The 20,060-nt window shown below is 48.1% G+C and overlaps 7 protein-coding genes across 7 annotated transcripts; 3 read left to right on the top strand and 4 right to left on the bottom strand.

The window, feature by feature from the left end:
- Positions 1-1,038: 1,038 nt before the first annotated feature.
- Positions 1,039-2,130, bottom strand: EI90DRAFT_3124926 (uncharacterized protein; the record flags this gene model as incomplete). Its single annotated transcript, XM_039063768.1, has 1 exon — positions 1,039-2,130. The coding sequence occupies one exon, from the start codon at positions 2,128-2,130 to the stop codon at positions 1,039-1,041; it is 1,092 nt and encodes a 363-aa protein (XP_038915021.1).
- Positions 2,131-2,468: 338 nt separating this feature from the next.
- Positions 2,469-2,999, top strand: EI90DRAFT_2973355 (uncharacterized protein; the record flags this gene model as incomplete). Its single annotated transcript, XM_039055772.1, has 4 exons — positions 2,469-2,551; positions 2,599-2,724; positions 2,804-2,876; positions 2,934-2,999. The coding sequence occupies 4 exons, from the start codon at positions 2,469-2,471 to the stop codon at positions 2,997-2,999; spliced, it is 348 nt and encodes a 115-aa protein (XP_038915020.1).
- Positions 3,000-3,085: 86 nt separating this feature from the next.
- EI90DRAFT_3281024 (Pep3/Vps18/deep orange family-domain-containing protein) lies at positions 3,086-7,290 on the bottom strand. Its single transcript, XM_039066798.1, has 12 exons — positions 7,220-7,290; positions 7,035-7,168; positions 6,243-6,969; positions 6,100-6,189; positions 5,785-6,050; positions 5,565-5,732; positions 5,301-5,498; positions 5,072-5,245; positions 4,855-5,016; positions 4,137-4,801; positions 3,750-4,080; positions 3,086-3,687 (listed from the first exon to the last, which is right to left on the bottom strand). The coding sequence occupies exons 1-12, from the start codon at positions 7,230-7,232 to the stop codon at positions 3,139-3,141; spliced, it is 3,477 nt and encodes a 1,158-aa protein (XP_038915019.1). The 5' UTR covers positions 7,233-7,290; the 3' UTR covers positions 3,086-3,138.
- A 1,442-nt stretch (positions 7,291-8,732) lies between these two features.
- Positions 8,733-9,810, bottom strand: EI90DRAFT_2923498 (cytoplasmic protein; the record flags this gene model as incomplete). The annotated part of the gene is made up of 2 exons (XM_039054818.1): positions 8,733-9,530; positions 9,610-9,810. 2 exons carry the CDS (start codon positions 9,808-9,810, stop codon positions 8,733-8,735), a joined length of 999 nt encoding a protein of 332 aa, XP_038915018.1.
- A 252-nt stretch (positions 9,811-10,062) lies between these two features.
- EI90DRAFT_2973348 (uncharacterized protein) lies at positions 10,063-11,722 on the top strand (the record flags this gene model as incomplete). The annotated part of the gene is made up of 4 exons (XM_039055771.1): positions 10,063-10,581; positions 10,631-11,124; positions 11,176-11,270; positions 11,332-11,722. Exons 1-4 carry the CDS (start codon positions 10,107-10,109, stop codon positions 11,720-11,722), a joined length of 1,455 nt encoding a protein of 484 aa, XP_038915017.1. The 5' UTR covers positions 10,063-10,106.
- A 659-nt stretch (positions 11,723-12,381) lies between these two features.
- On the bottom strand, positions 12,382-14,548 carry EI90DRAFT_3061561 (WD40 repeat-like protein). The gene is given in 9 exon segments (XM_039060569.1): positions 12,382-12,559; positions 12,570-12,808; positions 12,908-13,102; positions 13,217-13,482; positions 13,555-13,720; positions 13,821-13,895; positions 13,960-14,006; positions 14,120-14,331; positions 14,404-14,548. 8 exon segments carry the CDS (start codon positions 14,513-14,515, stop codon positions 12,646-12,648), a joined length of 1,236 nt encoding a protein of 411 aa, XP_038915016.1. The 5' UTR covers positions 14,516-14,548; the 3' UTR covers positions 12,382-12,559; positions 12,570-12,645.
- A 1,315-nt stretch (positions 14,549-15,863) lies between these two features.
- On the top strand, positions 15,864-17,147 carry EI90DRAFT_3017018 (RTA1 like protein-domain-containing protein; the record flags this gene model as incomplete). Its single annotated transcript, XM_039057066.1, has 6 exons — positions 15,864-15,993; positions 16,060-16,225; positions 16,312-16,403; positions 16,490-16,630; positions 16,710-16,942; positions 17,007-17,147. The coding sequence occupies 6 exons, from the start codon at positions 15,864-15,866 to the stop codon at positions 17,145-17,147; spliced, it is 903 nt and encodes a 300-aa protein (XP_038915015.1).
- Positions 17,148-20,060: the final 2,913 nt, after the last annotated feature.

Below are 20,060 nucleotides of genomic sequence, written 5' to 3'. Positions count from 1 at the left end.
ATATTCCACATGAATGAGAGGAGGACTAGGAACTGATTTGGACACGCGCGCGCGATTCTTGCAGCTTTTATGCATGCAATATACTCCCTTAACATCGCCTCAAGCAATTTTACTGTTGACTCCACACCCCTTGGGCTGGGGGCATGATGCAAATTCAACAAGGCCGGGTTCAGCTTGGCTCCGGACCATGCTTTATAAAAATGCGCAATATTTCCACTTCCACCTCCCGTTTTCGTCCTCGCTATCACACCAATTGGCTCCGGCCTTAATCCACCTCAACAAATCAACAATCACATACTGCAACATCTACAAATGCGGCAGCATCCTATGAGTCAGCTTATAATCAGCGACTCCGATGCAAATAGCTATGGAGCGCGACCCGCTTTTCAATGCATGCAGGGGGGGACTAAGATTCCCTTTTGAGGACAAGGATCTTTTGAAGCGAAGACATGTGAGCAAAAACTCATGCAAAACTACCATTCATGTCCCATTTGCCCATTTTACGATCATTTTCGTGCACAATCCAATTCCTTTCCAACAATCACCCTGTGACCAATCCGAACCACCATCACACATGCCCCTTTCCCTAACACCTGAGGGGGAGAATAGTCGCTATGCTTCAATCAGCTGTCATAGAAGGAGGGGAGCTGCCTAACTAAGGGCATTGATAATAAGGAGTGGGTGGTATAATGCGACCAAGAAGGACGCTGAGGGGGAGGTCATCGATTTAAGGGCACAGCAAATGGAGGAATCATAAGGCCATCAAACATTTCTTTATTGGCATAGTCTTTATGACAGCCAACACCTTTGTTGCTCATCGTATTGAATATGGTAATGATTTCTACATTCATTTTTGTCCTATGGACAATTTTCTATCAACCTCTCCTATCAAGTTGTTACTTGATTCCACATTCATTGAATATTTTTGGATCATGACTTGAGGGGGAGTGTTGGAGGAGCAAGTCATAACGGGTGTTGTGCACTTTCCATACTTGTCTCGATGTGTATTTACATGTATTTACACCGACAAATATATCTTCAGAGTCTACTGCCATCCCAACCGAGCCGCCGCACTGAGTGGTGCAACTTTAAGGAGAAGTCCTTCTGGTAAGCAATTGGCAGCCTCACAATCCGGAATGGAGAGACTGATTGATTTGAACTCAAATACGACATGTTGAGCCACCACTGAAGAGTAGCGGCTGCCTCCTTGACTCCGGCAGGTGGCCCATTGTTCCCCATTGGCCAGTGTAAGGAATCAGCGATGAAGATGGTCAATTCCCTAGAGGAGATGACAAATGCGATCCAGTGGTTGTTAATGTGAGTAATTCCACCAAATTGAGAAATGGATCCAGACGAAAGCTCAGAGCCAAATTGGTGGAGAGTTTTGCAGGTACGGTCATGGCGATATCTTTTCAACCCATTCCCATCTGGTTGCATGGCACACCCTGTCAGGTACTGGATGTCAAGAGGGCTGAAAAGTCTAGCCTTTACATCATTGGCATCCAAGGCCCTTTCCAGAAGTTGGATATGGTACGAGATATCGGTGGTCACAAGGCATGAGAAGGTGAGGTGACGGAGCAGTCCCCCAATGGAACTCGATGTTGATTTTGAAAATCCAAGGACTCTAGCATTCCAGCTGCATGATAAGAGCCGCTTTTGGGTGGTGATGACAGCAACATGGTGAGTAGGCTGACAACCCGCCAATGCCTCAACATGCGCCTCTGATTCTTTCCACATTTTTCGGATACTTTGTATCTGAAATAGGACTTCCCAGATTCGTAGAATGTTGATAGGGACATAATGTGTGCCAATTTTAACGGAGCAAGGAGGGTTGGGATCATTGGGATCATAGTTGTAAATTAGACTTTTGATTACTGGGCGGGGAGGGCAGAGCATGCTACGGAGGTCACTCTCTGTCAATTCTCGGGTGGATGGTGGGCAATGACTGAGACATGCAGATATTATCTGTAAATTTCCCTGGAGTGATGGAAGCTTAAATTTGAGAAAGTCGGTGACTGACAGGGTTTCATTTGGGAAATAGGGTCCAATAAGAGTGCTTGGGATACCACTGTACAAGACAAGCTCATCTGTGCAAGAGCAGATATGTCGTGCAAGAGCAAACCCGTCCATGGATGATGACCGGGAGTAAGAATTTTTTTACAAGGGAGTACGGCAAACATGTTTTCAAATTTCCCATTTCCTTTTGAAATAAAATACATTCGGCTAACTCCGGTAAATAGAGTAGAGGCCTGGCCGGTCGGGTGTCACGCATCAAAATGAGCCAGCGGTCCGTCACACATGTATCACGTGCAGGACCCTGGCGGTTGTTGGTCGGTGGAGTACAGTACTCGACGGCGGTTGCATTCCTGATTTGGAGTGTGGCGTCAAATTTGAATAATTAGAGTCACATGCATAAAGAACAGAATTTTGAATCAAAATAAGCGCCCATTCCAATGTCAACAGATGCTATGGCTGCACCAGTGACTTTAAACTCTTCCTCGAAGGGTCGAGTATCGGGGAAAAATTGGAAAGCACCCAAAACAGCCGCAAGGTCCTCTTTTTTGTGTCCCTTTTAACCTCGTTAACTCCCACTCTTAGACGCACTCAGTTAGCAGAATCGTTAAGAACTACCTGGGAGGAAAAAATGCGTAGGAAAACAGAGGCTCAAGCCGTTAAGCAACTGGAGAGGGAAATGAAGGCGGAGAAAGAAGCGGAGAAGGCAGCGTGAGTTGTTGCACTCTACGCATAATCGTCGAACGTTGCTGTAATTTGATTTCCTCGCGCGTCGGCTTGTTACCTCTAGTCATGTGGAGAAGATAAAGGCCAGGAGAAGGGCTAAGGCGGAGAAGGAGAGGTTGGAGAGAATGAGGGCAAAGGTTTGTCGGCAATCGCTTACTTGGTTGAGAGCAATCTCATCCAGGACATTTTTTTAGATGAGCCAAAAGAAGCTAGACAGAAAACGGAGAAAAGAAGGGAGAACGAAGAAAATCAATGGCTGATCAGTGGACTTACACCCCGACATTCGATATTCTTATTCAACTGTACAACTGCACTTTCTCTAATCAAAGTGTTCGCTTAAACCTATCGCCGAAAATTGACTTTTGATTCCAACAAATAATGTCGACAGCATAACGATAGCTAAAGATCCCAAGAACGATCCCGCTCTTCGGGTAGAACAAACGGTTTATCCAGTCCTGCAACGACAGACTCGCATAACGGACAAGCGGCAGCCAACAGCTCATCCAGTTCCTCCTTCAACTTGGTAGCTCTCTCCTGAAGTTGTTGCGTCGTCATACCATTCTTTAATTCCCCTCCGTTCCCACCCCATACGTTAGGAATCCCCAAGTTAATGTTGCTCGCTATCGCACTTGCCAGTGATTCAGGGATAACCAGATCCCGTAATCCTGCGCCAGCAGCAACGAACGCATTCCGCCCTGCCACAGCCGGGGCGACGACAGCGCGATTGAAGTTTGAAGACAATAATCCTCCAGGTCCATTCTCAACCGGTTGGGTGGCACTTGAATGCGATTCCTGGCGCTGATGACCCGGAACTTCAATCATTCCAGGCATGGAGGGTGCCTTTTGGCGGTGACGGGGCTTTTCGATAAGTTTCCCAGTCAGCTTCATCAACTCATCCTGAAGCAGGACGATTCGCCGTAGAGTGGGGGTTGGGAGATACTCCTTGACCTGCACAATGTCAGAGTTTGAGTCAGTGTAACGCCCGCATGATGTGAACGTTCAAGGCGCACCTGTCCGATCAAGCAATTAGCATGGAAGGTATGCTGACATGGAAAGACATAAAATTCTCTCGTCAAGAGTGGCAGCTCGCATGAAGCGCATTTGTCATTCTGTTCGACAGTAAGAAGACGTTTCTTGAGTTCGGCCATGTCTCGTTTGATCGCTTCTGCTGTCTTTGTTGCGTCGTTCATCTCGTTCTTGAGTTCTTCAATGCGAGCACTGTATCCTTCCAAAGCATTGCAAACTTCATCCTTGAAATCATCGATGACGACGAAGTCAGGGAAGAACGGTAATATGTCCTCAACCTTGAGTACATTTGTACTTTCAAGGAATTGCATTGCACTAGTGAGAAACATCTCTAAGCGTTATGTCACAATACAAGTCATACGACGACTTACGACTTAATGTCCTTCTTGTCTTGGACGACGTACTTTGCTGTCATCAGCCACAACTTTTTTTGGAGGATTTCATCACCTTCTGGTTTGTCTGCGTACGTCTTGGCGAGCTCAACATCTCCTATCTGTAGGGCTAACTCGACGCTATCTTCCCACATCTCCATCTGAGCATAGATGTGTACGCAAGCAGAAAGTCGATTGTTGCGCTTGCAAAGGCGCAAGGCATAATCAAGGTCATAGTATGGCCGAGACGTGATGGGGTTCTTGGGTGCCGTGGAGAGAAAGCGGAGCAAAGGACGATCGACCGATGACTCGGAACCGAGTTTCACACCTGGACGGACATCAGGGGTTGTAGTGCCATTAGGAAGCTTGCTAGATGATATTGTTGGAGACGAGGCGGGTTGTGATGACGAATTAGAGGCAAGGAACGTAAGCAGGAGGTTGTGGATCATCGGAGATGTTGACCCTAAATCAAAAATTACACGGTTGAGGTAGTGGACAGCGTAGTTTGGTGACAGAGGGGAAGGTGGAAGGTGCTGGGTTTGCAGCAACGCAGGAATGAGACGATGAGGGTCCAGAGTAGTTCGTCTTAGCCAAGATTCGACTGTCTCCTTAGGGGCATGTCGCATGAGAACTGGAGAGAACCGATAAAATAAATTCAAGTCTGACTGTTAAGAGCAATAATTATGAAATGCACGCAGAGTGTTTGCAAAGACCTTGCCTGTCTGTTGAGCACGTCGACAGCTTTGAGCCACTCCTCGTCCATGACATACGTCTCCACAACCTTTTCATAATCACCGACAGTCATGGCGTAATGGAGGGAAATGTCGGTTCGCCCATGACTTTGTATGAGCTCGTATGTGGTTTTCTTATGCAAACTAGCCTTCAAAAGAATCTCAGGATACAATCAACTAACATCGACAGGCGGGGTCACTAACTTTGTATGTGACCAAGAACTGATGGAGTTCCTCGGTGATTTCATCCCTTTCGGCTTTCAAATTGTCAACATCCTGTGAAGTGCTCTCTGCCGCAACAAGATCGTCGAGGGTATTCAGTTTTCCGAGGTAAAACTCAACCAGCCATGATGCCAGCATGGTCCGTTGTATCAGCATCTGCCGGGTAAACGCATCAACAAACGAAAAACTTAGGCACACACAAGTTACCGACGCTCTTCGGCATGGTTTCAAGCCTTTTGACGAGAAAGTAACGCAGCGCATCGCTTTCTCCAATATCATTGAAGCTGAGCGATACTTCTTCGAACCCACGACTGCTCTGGGCATAGCACTGAGCCGCTTTGATATAGTTTTGCGACTTGAAATATTGGTCACCAAGGGATGCGTTAACAACGGATCGTTGTGACGCGGTCTGACGATGGCATGAGCCATGTTCCGGATTAGACGCTAATGATTCTGGATGCAACAGCTTTCGTACCTTAGCGTATTTCAATGCCTTTTCATGATCCTCGCGCTCAAGATAAATCTTCCAAACATCTCTGTCCTCATCGTTGACAATAACCTCGAACATAGATGAATTGCTGTACACCCAATACGTTTTGCTCTTGGTGTCAGAGGCAAGGTAAAGTGGTTTCTCTGAAGGTTTCTGCGGCGCGTCCCTGAGTGCAAGATCGAGATACATAGTCACCAATACTGACCAGTGCAAGGAACTCTTCATATACAAGCCTCTCCACTCCTCCTAGATTGCTAACAGCACACACACGATCAGGGTATAACAGTAGGAAGTGGTAGTCTGTTATAAGCATCGACAGCGGCATCGGGTTCTGGGACAGTTTTGGTGAGGAAGGGGGCGTAGTGGGTGATGATGGGGCCGAGTAGGGATACGGAAGGAGGGTGGCGGACTCGATAATGTCGGAGGTTGATGGTGCGGAGAGATTTAACATGCCATAGTAGATCCCCTGTCCTGCAAAAAAAAGGTCAGAGATCTCGAATAACGACAAAAATGTGTATACCTGTCATCCAAGCCATCGTGCGAACGCTTCTTGACTTCGGGACTACATGAAGCTCAGAGTGTTGATTATTTCCTTGGAGTTCGAGAAATTCTTCACGCATTACGATAAGCGAGGCTCAGTTCTCACTTAGCGGCATCACTTACTAGGTGCAACGTCCCGATAGGTTGCGAACACTGGGTCATAAAGCTTCCCTATTTCTTCCGGCTTCCTCTCAATTATCCCGATGAACTGATAGATCCGTGTAGCAGATGTAGCGAGCACGACTAGCCGCTTGCTGTCGCCCGATGCTCCGCCAGCACCAGAGGACATATACTCTGCGTGTAATCCTGTTATAGGATGCCGCTCGGTGAAAGTGTAGAGTGGCGACACATATCTATCTGGGGTCTTGAAAATATCTTCTTGTGCGTCTAGGTGCATCTCATAAATGGTGCCATTGCGTCCGCCGAGAAGAATCTCCCGAGCGGAGGTCCGCGGATGCGCAGAGACAGAGGACTTGGATGGGGGGGCAGGATTCCAGGCCACGGACTCTATGACTAGCTTGCACTTTGGAAGCAGTCGTGCCTTCGACCATCCTTCAAACAGATAATAGTTTTCTCCTTGAGCTGTGCCAATTATTACGTGCCGTCCCGTTGGATCACAGAATATTTTTGAGATGCTCAGCTCCGCTGTCCCCCTGCCTTTCTTGACTTCGAGGGTAATGTTACGAATATCCTCCGCCCTGTCGAGGTCGATTTGTTGCAAACTGTTAGTTTTGAACGCCATCGTAATAATTTTTGAAGAAACTGTCATCGAAACTAGTGCACTGGGGAATGTGTGCTGCACAGTCTCGAGAGCGAATATAGGGTATAGATTTTGGGAAGCATAAGCATTCTGGGGCGCCAGCGGACCAGCGCGGTCAGCCAACAAGTTGAATGCCGCTACATATAACTACTTGCCAACCCATAAGCACCACCAGCCTCAAAAGCCAATTCGTCCTGGTCTCCAGCAGGTTCAAAACCCTCGTACTGAAGGTGTGGAAGTGAACGAGCCGGGGGGAAGAACGATCCGGCGTTGGTAGAATGTTCTACATCTATTGGCATACTGTAAGTGTTCTGACGGTTAAGAACATAATTGGCGGTACATTCGTCGAACATCTGGTCAACTCCCTCCCTGAGGGCCGGCGCTAAAGAGGGTCACTGAAGTGGCTGTGCGGGTCAAATAAACGTCAACTTGAAGGAATGCTTACTCTTCCAGGTTGCTTCCAGGCGTTCGAGCGCCACCGCATCGAGTAGACAGAACATTGCAATGGATATCCCTTGACCCTTCTTTCTACCTACTGGGATCGCTTTGATATTTTCCCAATGAAGAAGCCCTTTCCTCATTCTGACCGCTAAACAGTTTCAGGGTGGGTTGGGCAACAACTCGCTGGGATTCCTTACAATGAGCCATTGGCCGAGCTTGCTGGGTGTTTGGGTCCTGGGAATTGTTGCGATAGGCCATTTCAAGCCTCTGCGCTCTCAGAAAGGTGTATCTGTGAAACTTTGTGTATGTACTGCTCCTCGTTGGCTGTCTCGGACTTGCCACCAACGGGTGTCATTACTATTGCGTCAGTTCTTGACTGGCCCACCCCCATTTGCGATCATAAGTGTGTTATGATATACACTGCACCAGTACCCGTGCATAAGATATGATCTTTTTGCTCACTGTCTCAGGGTTCAGACAACATTCACCTTGCGTGAGCAAATTAACTTTGGCCACACCCAGTCGACCCATCCTATTGCACAGCAGGCTGATGGTACCAATCTGGGACCTTCAGACGAACCACTGGCCAGATGTCCAGAATGCTCCCCATAGTACATCAGCATGAGTGTCAGCGGGACTACGGGCCGGGAGTTCCATGGAGATTATAGGGGCAAAGATGTTGCGATCCCTGCAAGGGCATTATTGGAGAAGAGACTCGACGCAGACGAATCAGCCGGAGCTTGACACACGTTGTATCCCCGGTCACACCCAAAGGTTCTCTGAGACTCACAATTACTACTTCATTTCATGTTCAAATTATTGTAAAGGCACAATTGAATATTTTCTGGCACTTGAATGGTAATCTGTGCCTGAGCAGTCCGGTTGTACAGGGAAGCTTGCGTCCCAGCAATTTCAAATGCAATCCGATAATGGACAAGGAACAGAAAGCATTTGGAAATCTTATCTTTGGATGACGAGTGAGGAATACGAACAAGAACGAATAAAGGATATGCCGAGTTGGGGCTTCATTGAAAGTGACAGTAGAAGAGGCGAAGGGTTGGGATAACTGGGGAAGCAATGGGTTGAGGCAGGATTTTCGGAGAAGTAGAAGGGAGGATGGCAAAAATGGTCCGCAACGCCAAAGAAAATGGCACGGAAGAGATAATGGGAGTCAGATCAAAGGGCATTCGCAAGAGCAAGGGTCAACACTTTTGGATATGTAGGGCGACTGAGGGTAAACAGAATCAGCTATTCCAGGGAATGACCATGTAGCTTTTCTGTGCGATTACGGACGTGAAGCAGGACGAGGGCCCAGGAAATGGCGCCGACAAATAGACGCAAGAGGGTCCCACACGCAAGCAATCAGACAATGGAAGAGGAGTTAGGAAGATGAAATCTGGAGTGACGGAGATTTATTCCGTCCCAACACCACCCGGTGAGGCGGCGGCGGCGGCAGCATTCTCTCTGCCTACCCTACGTTCCTTCTCGCTTTCCAACTGATTGTACAACAGGAAAAGCGCTTTCTCATTGGCCTCGGGGGTGCCAATAATAGTGAACATGCGCTCGCCAGTCTCATCATGTGGAGTCTTAGCGATCGAGATCTTGGAACCGGAGAGCCGTCGGATTTCGGTGATTTTGGATCCTTGACGTCCGATTATACAACCAACCATATCAGAGGGAATGGAGATATTTTGAGTACGGAGGCTCGATTGAGTCGCACCGTTTGCATCTGGTGGGGGTGAAGACGGCGGCGAAGAACTACCAGGTCCAGCTGAGTCAGGAAGACCAGATTTCCCGGGAGCACCGTTGGGTGCAGAACGCCTCTTTTCACTGATCCCATGGGTGCGTCTCGTGTCTTTCACACCCTCGACTCCTGGGTGATAGAAAACGGTACCCAAGCCACGCTCCCAATCTTCCAGCAATGATCTGGCAATCTCCTCTACAGCGCGACCGATCCCTTCCGCTGTACCATGGACCTCAACGACACGTTCTGTAGACTGTGGAAGCATTTCTTTGGAAGCGGTCATGCGGGCGCCAGACGCATCTTGGATGGCCTTGATCTTCAGACCTTGACGTCCAATTATCGTCCCCATCAGGTTGTGAGAGATAAGGAGGCGGAGGGAAGTGTTAGTTGGGGCCGGACCTGCCGTGCCGGTGACATTGGAGGAAACTTCGGGATCCAGTAACTGGCGAACAATGAGTGTATAGGCCTAGATGTGAGAGAAAAAAAATGATGGACAGTCGGGTAGTTAGGAACGAGTTAAGTACGTAAGTGATAGAAATGCACACCTTCGCAATGCCTTCGACAGTCCCGCTGACGCTGAGCACACGCTCATGTACGCCAGGGACAACCTTAGACACACCAGCTTTGACCCCAGTTTGCTCTCTGAGGTCGGCAACATGTTTACCAGCTTTTCCAATGATAACTCCAGCCTCCTTCGTGGTGACAAGAGCACGGAGAGTAAGGGCTTCACCAGTGCTGGTGGGCATAGTGTGAGTCTCGGCTTCTAGAAACGACGATTCGCAACGCATTTAGAATCAAGGCACGAGCGTACGTAGTTGTTACTCACCGTTAGCCATGCGGAAAACGGGAAGGTCAAGGGGGAACGGAGAAGGAAACAGGTGAGAGGAGTTGGGGAAGCGGCGAGTGGCAGGTTATGGCACAGGTTGTGTGGCGTGGAAGGAAGAAAAATGAAGAATTGAGAGCCTTGACTAGAGATTTGGCGGATGTAACCGTATGGTCACGTGTCGCATCGGCGCAGCCTGACGTCCAATCAACCACTGACATGATCAAGGATGGAGTAATGAATAATGCACCTGAGCGAGCCCGTAGTGTGTCTCTTGAACCTCCCCCGCCCTTTGAGGAAGTTACTGCAGGACCTGTCCCGCAAGCTTGGGATTCCGGGACACCACTTTCGGACTCAGTCTCGGCACCGAACAGTCGGGTGGAGGTGGCGACGGATGTCGAATCTGCACCCGCCGCATATCCGCAGTCACCTAGGCTCGATGGAAACATTGGTACCGGTGCGAGTCCGCCACCTTTTTCCGAATACGTGGCGGAAGCCATAACCTCGGGCAGTGGTGACATTGTCTCCCATGATCCGCATCTCAACAAAGATGGAGAGGCTCTGTATCGTTTCTTACTAAATCATCTTGAGCCTCCACGCTTTCGTCTACATTGCTGCGGGTCCCATAGCGAAGAACGTGTAAGAACGATTTACCGTTCAGATGGTTCCAGCGACCGTCGGCGCGCTAGCCAAGGTAAACACCCTTGCCACCATATCATGTCGATGTTCTAACCCTTCTCCAGAAGCAGAGACCGTAACTGTTGTTGATTTTGACTTTTATATCGATCTTACTCATTTTCTGGTCACCGCCGGAAACCCTGAAATTTTCACTTTGGCGGACTCGGAACCAGCATACCGTGGAAGAATGTATCAAGAAGTTGAAAACATTCCAGTCTTCCTCTCCCCTCACGAAGTCCCACCGCTCCTCTCATTCTGGGATAAATGTAAAGACATCTTCACTCCGAACAGACGGATCAGACTTGACGATGAGGAGTCTCGAGACGAGCACAACCTTATGTGGCGGAAAGCTGCGCGCCGAGAAAGGAAGAGCGCGGAGAGATTAAGAAAAGCTCTTGAAGAGCAAGGGCGAGCCCCCTGGGCAGTACAGTTTGCGCCAGAAGAGCAACTTGTTGATGGGGAGAGGCGGGGATCAATGCTGTCGAGGCTGACTGTCAGGGCCTGGGCAGATGATTACTGCTCCAGCGAGATGGTTTTAAAAGATTTCACCTTTACAAAGGTGCGGTCTGTTCGGATAACCCCTTCTTGAAACCTGACCTTTCTTCAACAGGTTGTGTATGGATGGGAGTTAGGAACGCTCAAGGAAGGCGGGGGATTTCCATCTATTCTTTTCAGGATAAATATTGACATTTTCCATAGCTATCTGTGACTTAATCCGATCAACAAACTACATTGGCAACCTGAACGTAGAGTTCGAGACCACAAGGAATAAAATCAACATTCGACCGGACAACCGCCTTTCACGCGCTCTTTCTACAGTGTGGATCGTAGTTGTTCTTTGGTGCCTTTTGATCTACCCCTTTATATGGCTTTGGCGACGATTCAGCCAGAGGGGAGGGGGTTACTGGGATATGTGTGGAGCCGCCTACGCATTGAAACGGCAGGATGATCCTTCGGCACCCCGTGTAGATGTGACTGTCGGCGCGGAAAGTTTCGGATGGCGATCTGTCACCAAGACGCTCGGTGCCAAGGAAGGAGAGTGGTTCAAGGATTGGGAAGCGACGATCTTGAATGCTGTACGGTGCCGTACACAGTCCTCTACACCCTTAGAGCGCAGACGTGATGCAAGACAGATGCTGGACGGGTATTCGTCATGACTTCTGGGGACTTATGTAGTTGACACTTCGTGGGGGCCAACATGAACTTTAATTTTTTTCGGACTGAACCGCCCATGATTCCAGGTAGCTTAGGGAGCATTAGTTGGGACATCTCATAATTTAGGCAATGATCCCCTTCATTCATATTAGCCACCCCAATCCAAACCAATATGTTGGGAGATCGGACAATCGTAAGCATCCATCAAAATGGAGTAGATATTGGCGCGATCGATCAGTACGACATGCCCGTTCTCGCACACTTTCCCGAGTTAGCATAGTGCAGCTTTTCTTTGGGCAACATGTTATGTAAAGCGGCTATTCCTCTGCCCCTAAACGCTAAATGCGTATTTTCGATCTGTCGATTACTCCATCTCCCTCACACGATCAGTCGTTGACGCCCTGTACAGGATTTGAAGAATGCCATGCCTAGCTAGCCCAGTTCAAATAAACAATGGTGGTGGCGTGCTTTACGCTCGAGGTTTCATCCATCTGCAACGGTACTTACCCGGCATGATTCGCTTGCGAAATAGTTCCATGAACGGAACGGGAACAAACTATTATAAGATGCAATATTGTGCTTGCGCTGTCGAAGTCAGCGTCAACGTAACCAGCCAACTAACTGCTATACTTAAATCCGCCCGTGCACAACCACATGCAATATATTTGATTGGCAACATATATTGTGTTCAATATTGTCTGCAACAGTGCAACAAGAACAAGAACAATATTGTTGATATGTGAAGGTATGCATGTATCCGTCGCAAATCGGGAGGAAGAAAGGACACAACACATAAAACACATAATATTGGTTACCAAGCTGGCAAAAAAAAAAAAAAAACAAAGGAGCAAAACTCCGCTCCGTGGTATGGTACAGCTAGCGTGTATATGGTAAGGGTACTGAAATATGTGAAATAATGCATTGATTACGATTGCTCGGCGATGATGACCTTGGATTTTTCGGGTTTTGGTTTCGTTTCTCCCAACCTCGAGTGTATACGACGATTGTCCTCTTTGGTTTGACGGGCTCGTGTCATTGTCGTATGAAGTTTCCGAGTCTGATGTATGGCTCTCGGTAAAAAACGTTTCCTGAAAAAGAGCAATCGAATAATTAGAATGTTTTTCAATCGCAATGGTAGGGGAGGGGAAGGAGGGGAGGTTTCATGTGTGGAAATGTGACGACCGTACCTCTCAATCCTAGAAACGTCAGGATCATATTTCCATTTCTCTCGTAGTTGTGTTCTGTAATCACGAGTGGACTGCTCTTTTCCCGTTAGTATACCGAGCTTTTCAGAAGGGTGTGCCTTCCATAAACGTATGTTCCCTTCATCCGAACCCGATAAAACATAACGAGCATCTCCACTGAAAATTGTTGAGAATACTCTGTCAAAAAAGAAAGAAAGAAAAAAAGGGAAGGCGAGAGGGAATCAGCACAGTAACACGTTGTTTTTTATTTTTATTTTTAAATATGTTGAATTTGAGAACATTGCAACATACCTCTGCATTCGCTTGGTGAAATAAGGTTCGCTACCACTCCCTTTCCCTTCCGTCCACACACGAACCGTTCTATCCCATCCACCCGACACGAACTCGGTTCCCGTCGGACTCCAATCGCAGCTCATGACGGGAGCTACATGACCCTTGTACACCTGCGTGGCGGTGCTCAGTTTACGAATATCGAACGTTGAGAGGGTGTGATCCTCTGAGGCGAGTAGGACAACTGTAGGCATCATAGGTGACCAGGACAGTGCGTTCGCTCTCAGCTAGAAGGAGCATGGGGTACAACATCAACGACCCCATCCATTTGAATTATTTTTTTTAAAGGGAGAACCCACCTCAAAGACTAATCTTCGTTCTGCTTTCCCTGTTCGGATATCATAGAGAGTAAAAGTTCTATCCGTTCCCGTGGTGGCAAGAACGGATTGTTCGGTCAAGTTGAACTTTAAAGAGATCACGGTTTCGTTGGAGGACGCAAAGGTGATGTTCGAGATGGCAGAGGTTCTATGTAATTCGGGGGGGGGGAATGGTGAATTTTTAAAAAAAAAAAAAAAAAAAAAGACTGATGAGAGGCGGTCCCAGTGAATGGAAGCCTCTGCCTTACTTGTTCTCGTCCCAAACTTGGACAACGTTGGAGCCTGTAGCGAATAAAGGAGAGGCTCGATGATGATCAATCGCGCTATATAAAAGTAAAAGTGTTCAGTGCAGGAACCGAGGGAATCCTTATAATACAGAAACGCAACTTGAATGCAGCTTTTCCATGATAGAGTGACAAGGGCTTTTTCTGCGCCTAAAAGCATCACAATTCCGTTCATATCGGTATCATCGTTGCTCATTGTAAGAGATAAGGAGTAGAACGATCCCCTCCCCCCTCCCCCCCCAGAAAGAAAAAAAAAAACTTACTATGTTAATGCCTTCGCCTGTCTCCTCGTCTAGGACAAGCGCATCGTCACCGTCTGTGGTGACTTTCAAATCCCAAAGCTTCACTAATTGGTCTGCTCCACAGCTGAGTAGCCGGTCCGGTCCAGCGAAACAGATCCCGGTTATGCTACGTTCATGTGCATGAGGAAGTCGCATCAGGTGCCGCCGTTGGGGTAAATCGTGCAGTATTATCTCTATTTTTGACCATGATTGGGGGGGTAGAAAATCGCGTTAAAAAAAAAGATGATCACAATTAATAATAGTACCTCCGTCGGCGCCTGCACTGGCAATTGCAGCCAAACTATCAGGTTTTCTCGCGATCGCATTCACAGTGTCCGAATGGCCTTCCAAGCTCGCCATGAACGGTTTCGCAAACATACGCTCCAACTTGGAAGCGACCAAAGCACGACTTCGTTCCCTGGCTTTTGCAAAGGGATGCATGTGTGAGCTCAGGTTTCTAGAGACCGGGTTAGGGACCCCAACTTGAGAAGGAGCGAACACTGATGGGTCATGTTGAAGAACAGATATTTTCTATGTTTGGAAAAGAACAAAACAAAGTTGGTCAACCCTATTTGCCCCAAGCCAGAGGTGCGGGACACTCTACCATTGTCAGAAATCTTTGCTTGTGGCGAAAACAGGATGGGATTTCAATTCAACGGTACTTGCCGTTTCAACAAGGCATGAAACCAAATTGGTCATTGACAATTTCAACTCTTTTTTTGGGCGCTTCATCTTCCGAACCCGCAGCAGAGTCACTTGAACAACCATTCCTCTCGCGCAGCTTGATAATCCCGATATCCGCTCGGAAGTCCCAATTACATAAGCGGACGTTGATGGGCGCCTTTTTGAGTCGCTATTATTGCTCTGAACCCATAGCTTTCAGGGTTCTTTGCTATGACATCTTCATCTAAGATCAAAGATTCTATGGGGGCCGCCACCGGATGCATTCCCGTATCCGTTTACATAACTACTCGCTCTCTCAAGTCTTTGCATCCATTGCTATACTAGATTCTTAAGGACCCGGATTGGAATCGGGTTTGAGTGAAGGTACCCATGCACCTTTCCCGAAGATCGACAAATCGCAATCGCAAACTGCTGGCAGTCGGAACACCACTGCACCGCATCTGAAGAATACTTGGCAATCTAGGGACCATTGAGTAAAAGAAATCGAGAAGCCATGCATGCAATGCATCTCGCGCCTAAAAGTCACCCTTTGTACTCAAGCGCACCTCGAGATCTCGTCATGGTCGACTGAAAACCAGTGCTTTTGTTGCATGGGCTGTGGATTCTCAGGGGAGCGCCCGAGGTACCCCCTTTTGTGGGGGGGAGGAGTGACTCTGCCGAATTACATAGGCGCCGCACATGTTTCCTGCAGGGCAACCCTCGCACGCAGTTTATTTGGTTCGCGACTCGTACGATCCATCGTACACTTGCGAGAATTGGATGGATTCTATACATATCTCCGTTCGGGTGGCTTGATGTGTTTCTTTTCCTCCATGCGGACTTTTAGTCCCCGCACGCACACAACCGATAATTGAGCTGCGCCGCAAAAAACAGTTTCAAATTTTCAAATTGCGACCTCGCCAAACCGTCACACTGCTTTCCCGTTGACTTCACTTATAAAAAAAGGCCCTCTAAAAATGACCCATGTCCTCCCCCCCTAACTCATCGAACGAGTTCTTAGCTATCTTACGATCCACTCACAGCGCAAAAGAAGTTCATCACAATGACCCACGTCGATCCTGACCCTAATCACACCAGCCCTTACAATTACTCCCTTCCCGACGGGAGACGCAATGCTGGTCCCACAGAGTGGATCTGTATCTTGATGCTCGTCCTTTTTGGTATCTCCACTGGTATGGAAAAATACAATATTATGGTTTTCCTCTCATAACGGGGACTGAGAACCATGATTCTTCCAGTTATTCACTGTGTACAAAGCGTCTTGGGCCGTCATTGGTATCTGATCGCAACCGTGGTCTTGTGTGGCGTTGGGGAGCTAATCGGATGGAGCGGTCGCTTATGGAGTTCGATCAACCCTCCCGCTGACTCTCCGTTCAAGATCCAAATATCAACTACTATCATATCGTACGTAATGATGGCTCTCTCTCTCTCTCTCTCTCAGAGATCCTGTTTCCCTGATCTCACGACATTCCCTCAAAAAAAAAAAATAGGCCTACGTTCCTGAGCGCTGCAAATTTCCTCATTTTCGGTGCCATCGTGAAGGTATATGGAACTCAGTACAGCCGCCTCTCACCCAAGCTCTGTACGTGTCCTCCCCCCCCCCCCCCCAAGTCGTCTTCATCATTCATCCCCTTCCCCTTCCAACCAAACTAATATAATCTTATATAGATGCAACCCTCTTCATTGTGATAGACGTCATTTCGCTGGTCATACAAGCCGTTGGTGGGGGTATGGCATCGGCAGCCTCAACGGATGCTGCCGCTTCACATGGTGCCCACATCATGGAAGGCGGTATCATCCTTCAACTGGGTAATACATACTGCCCCTTATCCCGCACCCCCCTTGCCTTCTTTCTGATATGACATTTTTTTTTTTTTTTCTTCTCCAGTTGCCATTATATTTTACACCGCCTTAGCGGCTGAATTCCTTTGGCGTTATACGACTCATAACCCGCTGGCGTCGTCGGTAAGCGCGCCGAGCCTGGAACCAGGCATCGTCGAAGATGGTCAAGAACCAAAGCGACCCAATGGAGGATTCCATCAAAAGGTGAAACTACAGCTATACGGACTCATCCTTAGCACCCTATTCTTGTTCATTCGATCCATCTACCGAACGATAGAGGTGCGTGCGCGTCGTGTGGCTCCTTGCAAATATACTTTTTCATGTTGTTGATTTTATGGAACAGCTCAACGACGGTTGGACAGGAAGGATCATCTCCACCGAGTTGTATTTCAACGTCCTTGATGGTACGATGGTCGTCCTTGCGATGTACACCATGAATCTCTTGCATCCTACGTGGTTGCTCGATCGACAGCGACACGAATGAACGTCATGCATTGAAAATCTCTTTTGGTTAACGTAGTAATGATGGACATGGTCATCCTAATTTGTGTTTGTTTGTTTTTTTCGGGGGTTTTTTTTTTTTCTCTTTTTACATAATTCATTACGGTTTTTCTGGGATTTTTCTGCATTGTTTGTGTCATGGCGCCATGGCCATCATGAGAGATGGCACGACTGACGGGAGTATTAATTAGGGTGATCGAGGAACAACAACCCGGAGCTAATGTAATGTGGAACTTCCTGTGCAATGTGGGAAGTAGCGCCCACAAAGATCGACGGCATGTACTGGCCAGCTGGAAGATCAAAAATCCCGAGCTTGCGAAGAACCAAAAGCAAGCGCTCGAGATGCAAGCAGGGTCCATGCATAGAGTCGATTGGACCCACATTTATTTGTCCCATATATATTGCCGGCCTGCATGCAATAAGGCCCTCTCATGCAAGCTCTTGGTGGGTCGGGAAGGGGGGAGCGAAAAAGAACACCCCGCCGGCCCGGATAATATGGGAAATTTAGCCCCCCCCCCACGTAAGTAAAATATGGGCCAAGCCGCCCCCTTGATGATGGGATGAAATGGGGCGCGACAAAGTTCTTCAGGATCCGGATCCGAAATGCACAAACATGCATTTAAATATGGCAAATATGTACTATACGTATGGAAGTTGGGGATATATACTAGGAGGGGCCCAAGGGGCGAAACCCACAGCTAGAAGCGCAGCAATATATCTCCCCCGAATGAATGAATCCCTTGAATACCCTCCCCCCCCCCCCGGCCTCGCAGCAGCGCGCGGGCTGAATGGAAAAAAAAAAAACAAAAAAAAACTAGTAATTAAACCAAGGCAGGAACCTTGGCAACCAACAGGAAAAGCCATGCACCGAAACAGAGCTATCCCAGAAAAGTTAGTCTTACGCGCGCACATACATGCATCATGGAGCGGTACTATCCTAAATGAATGAAGCGTGCCGCCCCAAGGGGATTGGCTTAAGAGGCCCGGGGGTTTAGGGTATACTGGACCTTCTTATACTTATACCTGCTAGGCAGGTCATGTCACCAGCCTCTATGAGTATAGTACCCTGCCTATACCGGACCCCCCCCGGGGAGAGCGGATATTATTGACGTGCACGTCGGACATGTGGCGCGCCTATGCGATCGTGGTGGCAATTTCACTCATAACCCAGGCAAGCTTATAGACGATCCCCGGGAAGGTTCGCCCTTCCCCACAAACCTACACTCTACACTGCCCGCGAAAGCTACCGAAGGTTCCACCAAAAAAAAAAAACATAATTAATCTGGCCCCTCCCTCGAGTCTCTGGCCATGCGCCGATATCAGACTATCTTTCTGAAATCTCGTGTACAGGATGACACTTCAGGTCACGTCTAACAATGACAGGAGGTTTCTCAGCCGTCTCAGCACCCTCTAAATCTGAAGACAACACTCCATAGTATTGTTAAAGGACCCAATTCGGCAGCGCTCAAAGGCCTGGGTCATTATCCACCATTTAGACAAGCAATCTTCAGGCCGTTCTAGTGCCTCACGTATAAATTGATTGAAAAAAAAAAAACATGATCGATGTGTGTGTTTCTGCCGGCGCGCCCAGGCCGGGCTAGTTGCAAACGTCAGTGATATTGACACGAAGCAGTTGCAGTCGCCATGGCCCAGCAGCGCTTCTCGGATGCCTGGGCCTGCGGAAGGTTATGGTCATCTGGATATATCCAAAGCAGGTGCTTTTCTGTTACGACTTGCTTGTTTAGGTTCGCAGGGTCGAGCATCGACCTAAAGCCAAGGGGGGATACTTATTATTGGCGGACAATAAATGAAAGGAGTATGAGGCGCGCGTGCAAGGGAGATGTAATTTTTTTTGAAATCATGACGTGGCAGCGTTGAAGCGCCAGGCCCCGCCATGATTTCGCATGTTCATCTCGAGAGCCTTCGCCGATGAATGCACACCCATACATGGTCTATCGTTCCAGGGGTTAATCGTCCACGCGTCCAAGGACAAACAATCCTCCAACCCTAAGGTGGCTGGAGGTAATATTATCTGAGCCTCAACACCCACGTCACACATGCTGTTAAGTATATTAGCACAATATGTGGCCCAATACCTAGCTAATCACCTCACCCCGAGAATTCAGGGGCTCTCTCTTCGTAATGGGTCACCTAACGTTTCTCATGGATTCCTATCACAAGCGGAACAACTTGCACCCCCTCTTGATGTTCATGAGATGGCCGCTTCATCGACCTGTTACTTACCGAATAAATCAAAAAAACTGTACGTTTCGTTAATATTCTTTTAGGTCCCGCGAGCGGCCCCTGTTCTTTGGCGTTCCTCCATTACTTATTTCATATGCGAGATTTTTCGGAGTCGCACCCGGGAGCATATACTCACATTTGAACCACAACGACCTGTGTCTTGTGGAAGTACAACCTTGCTTTGTGATCTCCGGTTGAATCTCTCTCTAGCTTACCCACCTATCCATCAACGAAATCTCATGTTCATATCCGGGGGTTTATATTCATCAAAGACCTGACCGATCACATTCCTGGCGAGAACGGGTTTCGTCTTGGAGATTCGATTTATCAATTGACCGCAAACTCTTTGTTGATCCGGGGGTTGTGATGGCGCTTTCAGTACTACGTGTCTCACGTCTGACTGAATAGAACGAACCTGCTTGTCGAAAGGCGCTAAATTGTTGTGCACCCATGCAAGGCCCCAAGAAATCGAAACCGAGTTTTTATTGGTCTTGTGGCGTCCTCTTCGGCTTTTCAGACAAGAGTGCGTTTATTTTTTATGTGCATGCTTGTGATCGACGGGCACTAACCTTATCTGTCCTGGCCTTGCCAATGTACTTAGTCCATAATAATAAGTTCTGATGTTAGCACCTCGTCCGATGATGATATGATA

The sequence above is a fragment of the Cantharellus anzutake genome (assembly GCF_015039405.1).
Source record: "Cantharellus anzutake strain C23 chromosome Unknown EI90scaffold_30, whole genome shotgun sequence".
In the NCBI taxonomy this organism is placed as follows: domain Eukaryota; kingdom Fungi; phylum Basidiomycota; class Agaricomycetes; order Cantharellales; family Hydnaceae; genus Cantharellus; species Cantharellus anzutake.
Note: the sequence above shows the minus strand (reverse complement) of the source record. Positions and strands in the feature narration are given on the sequence as shown.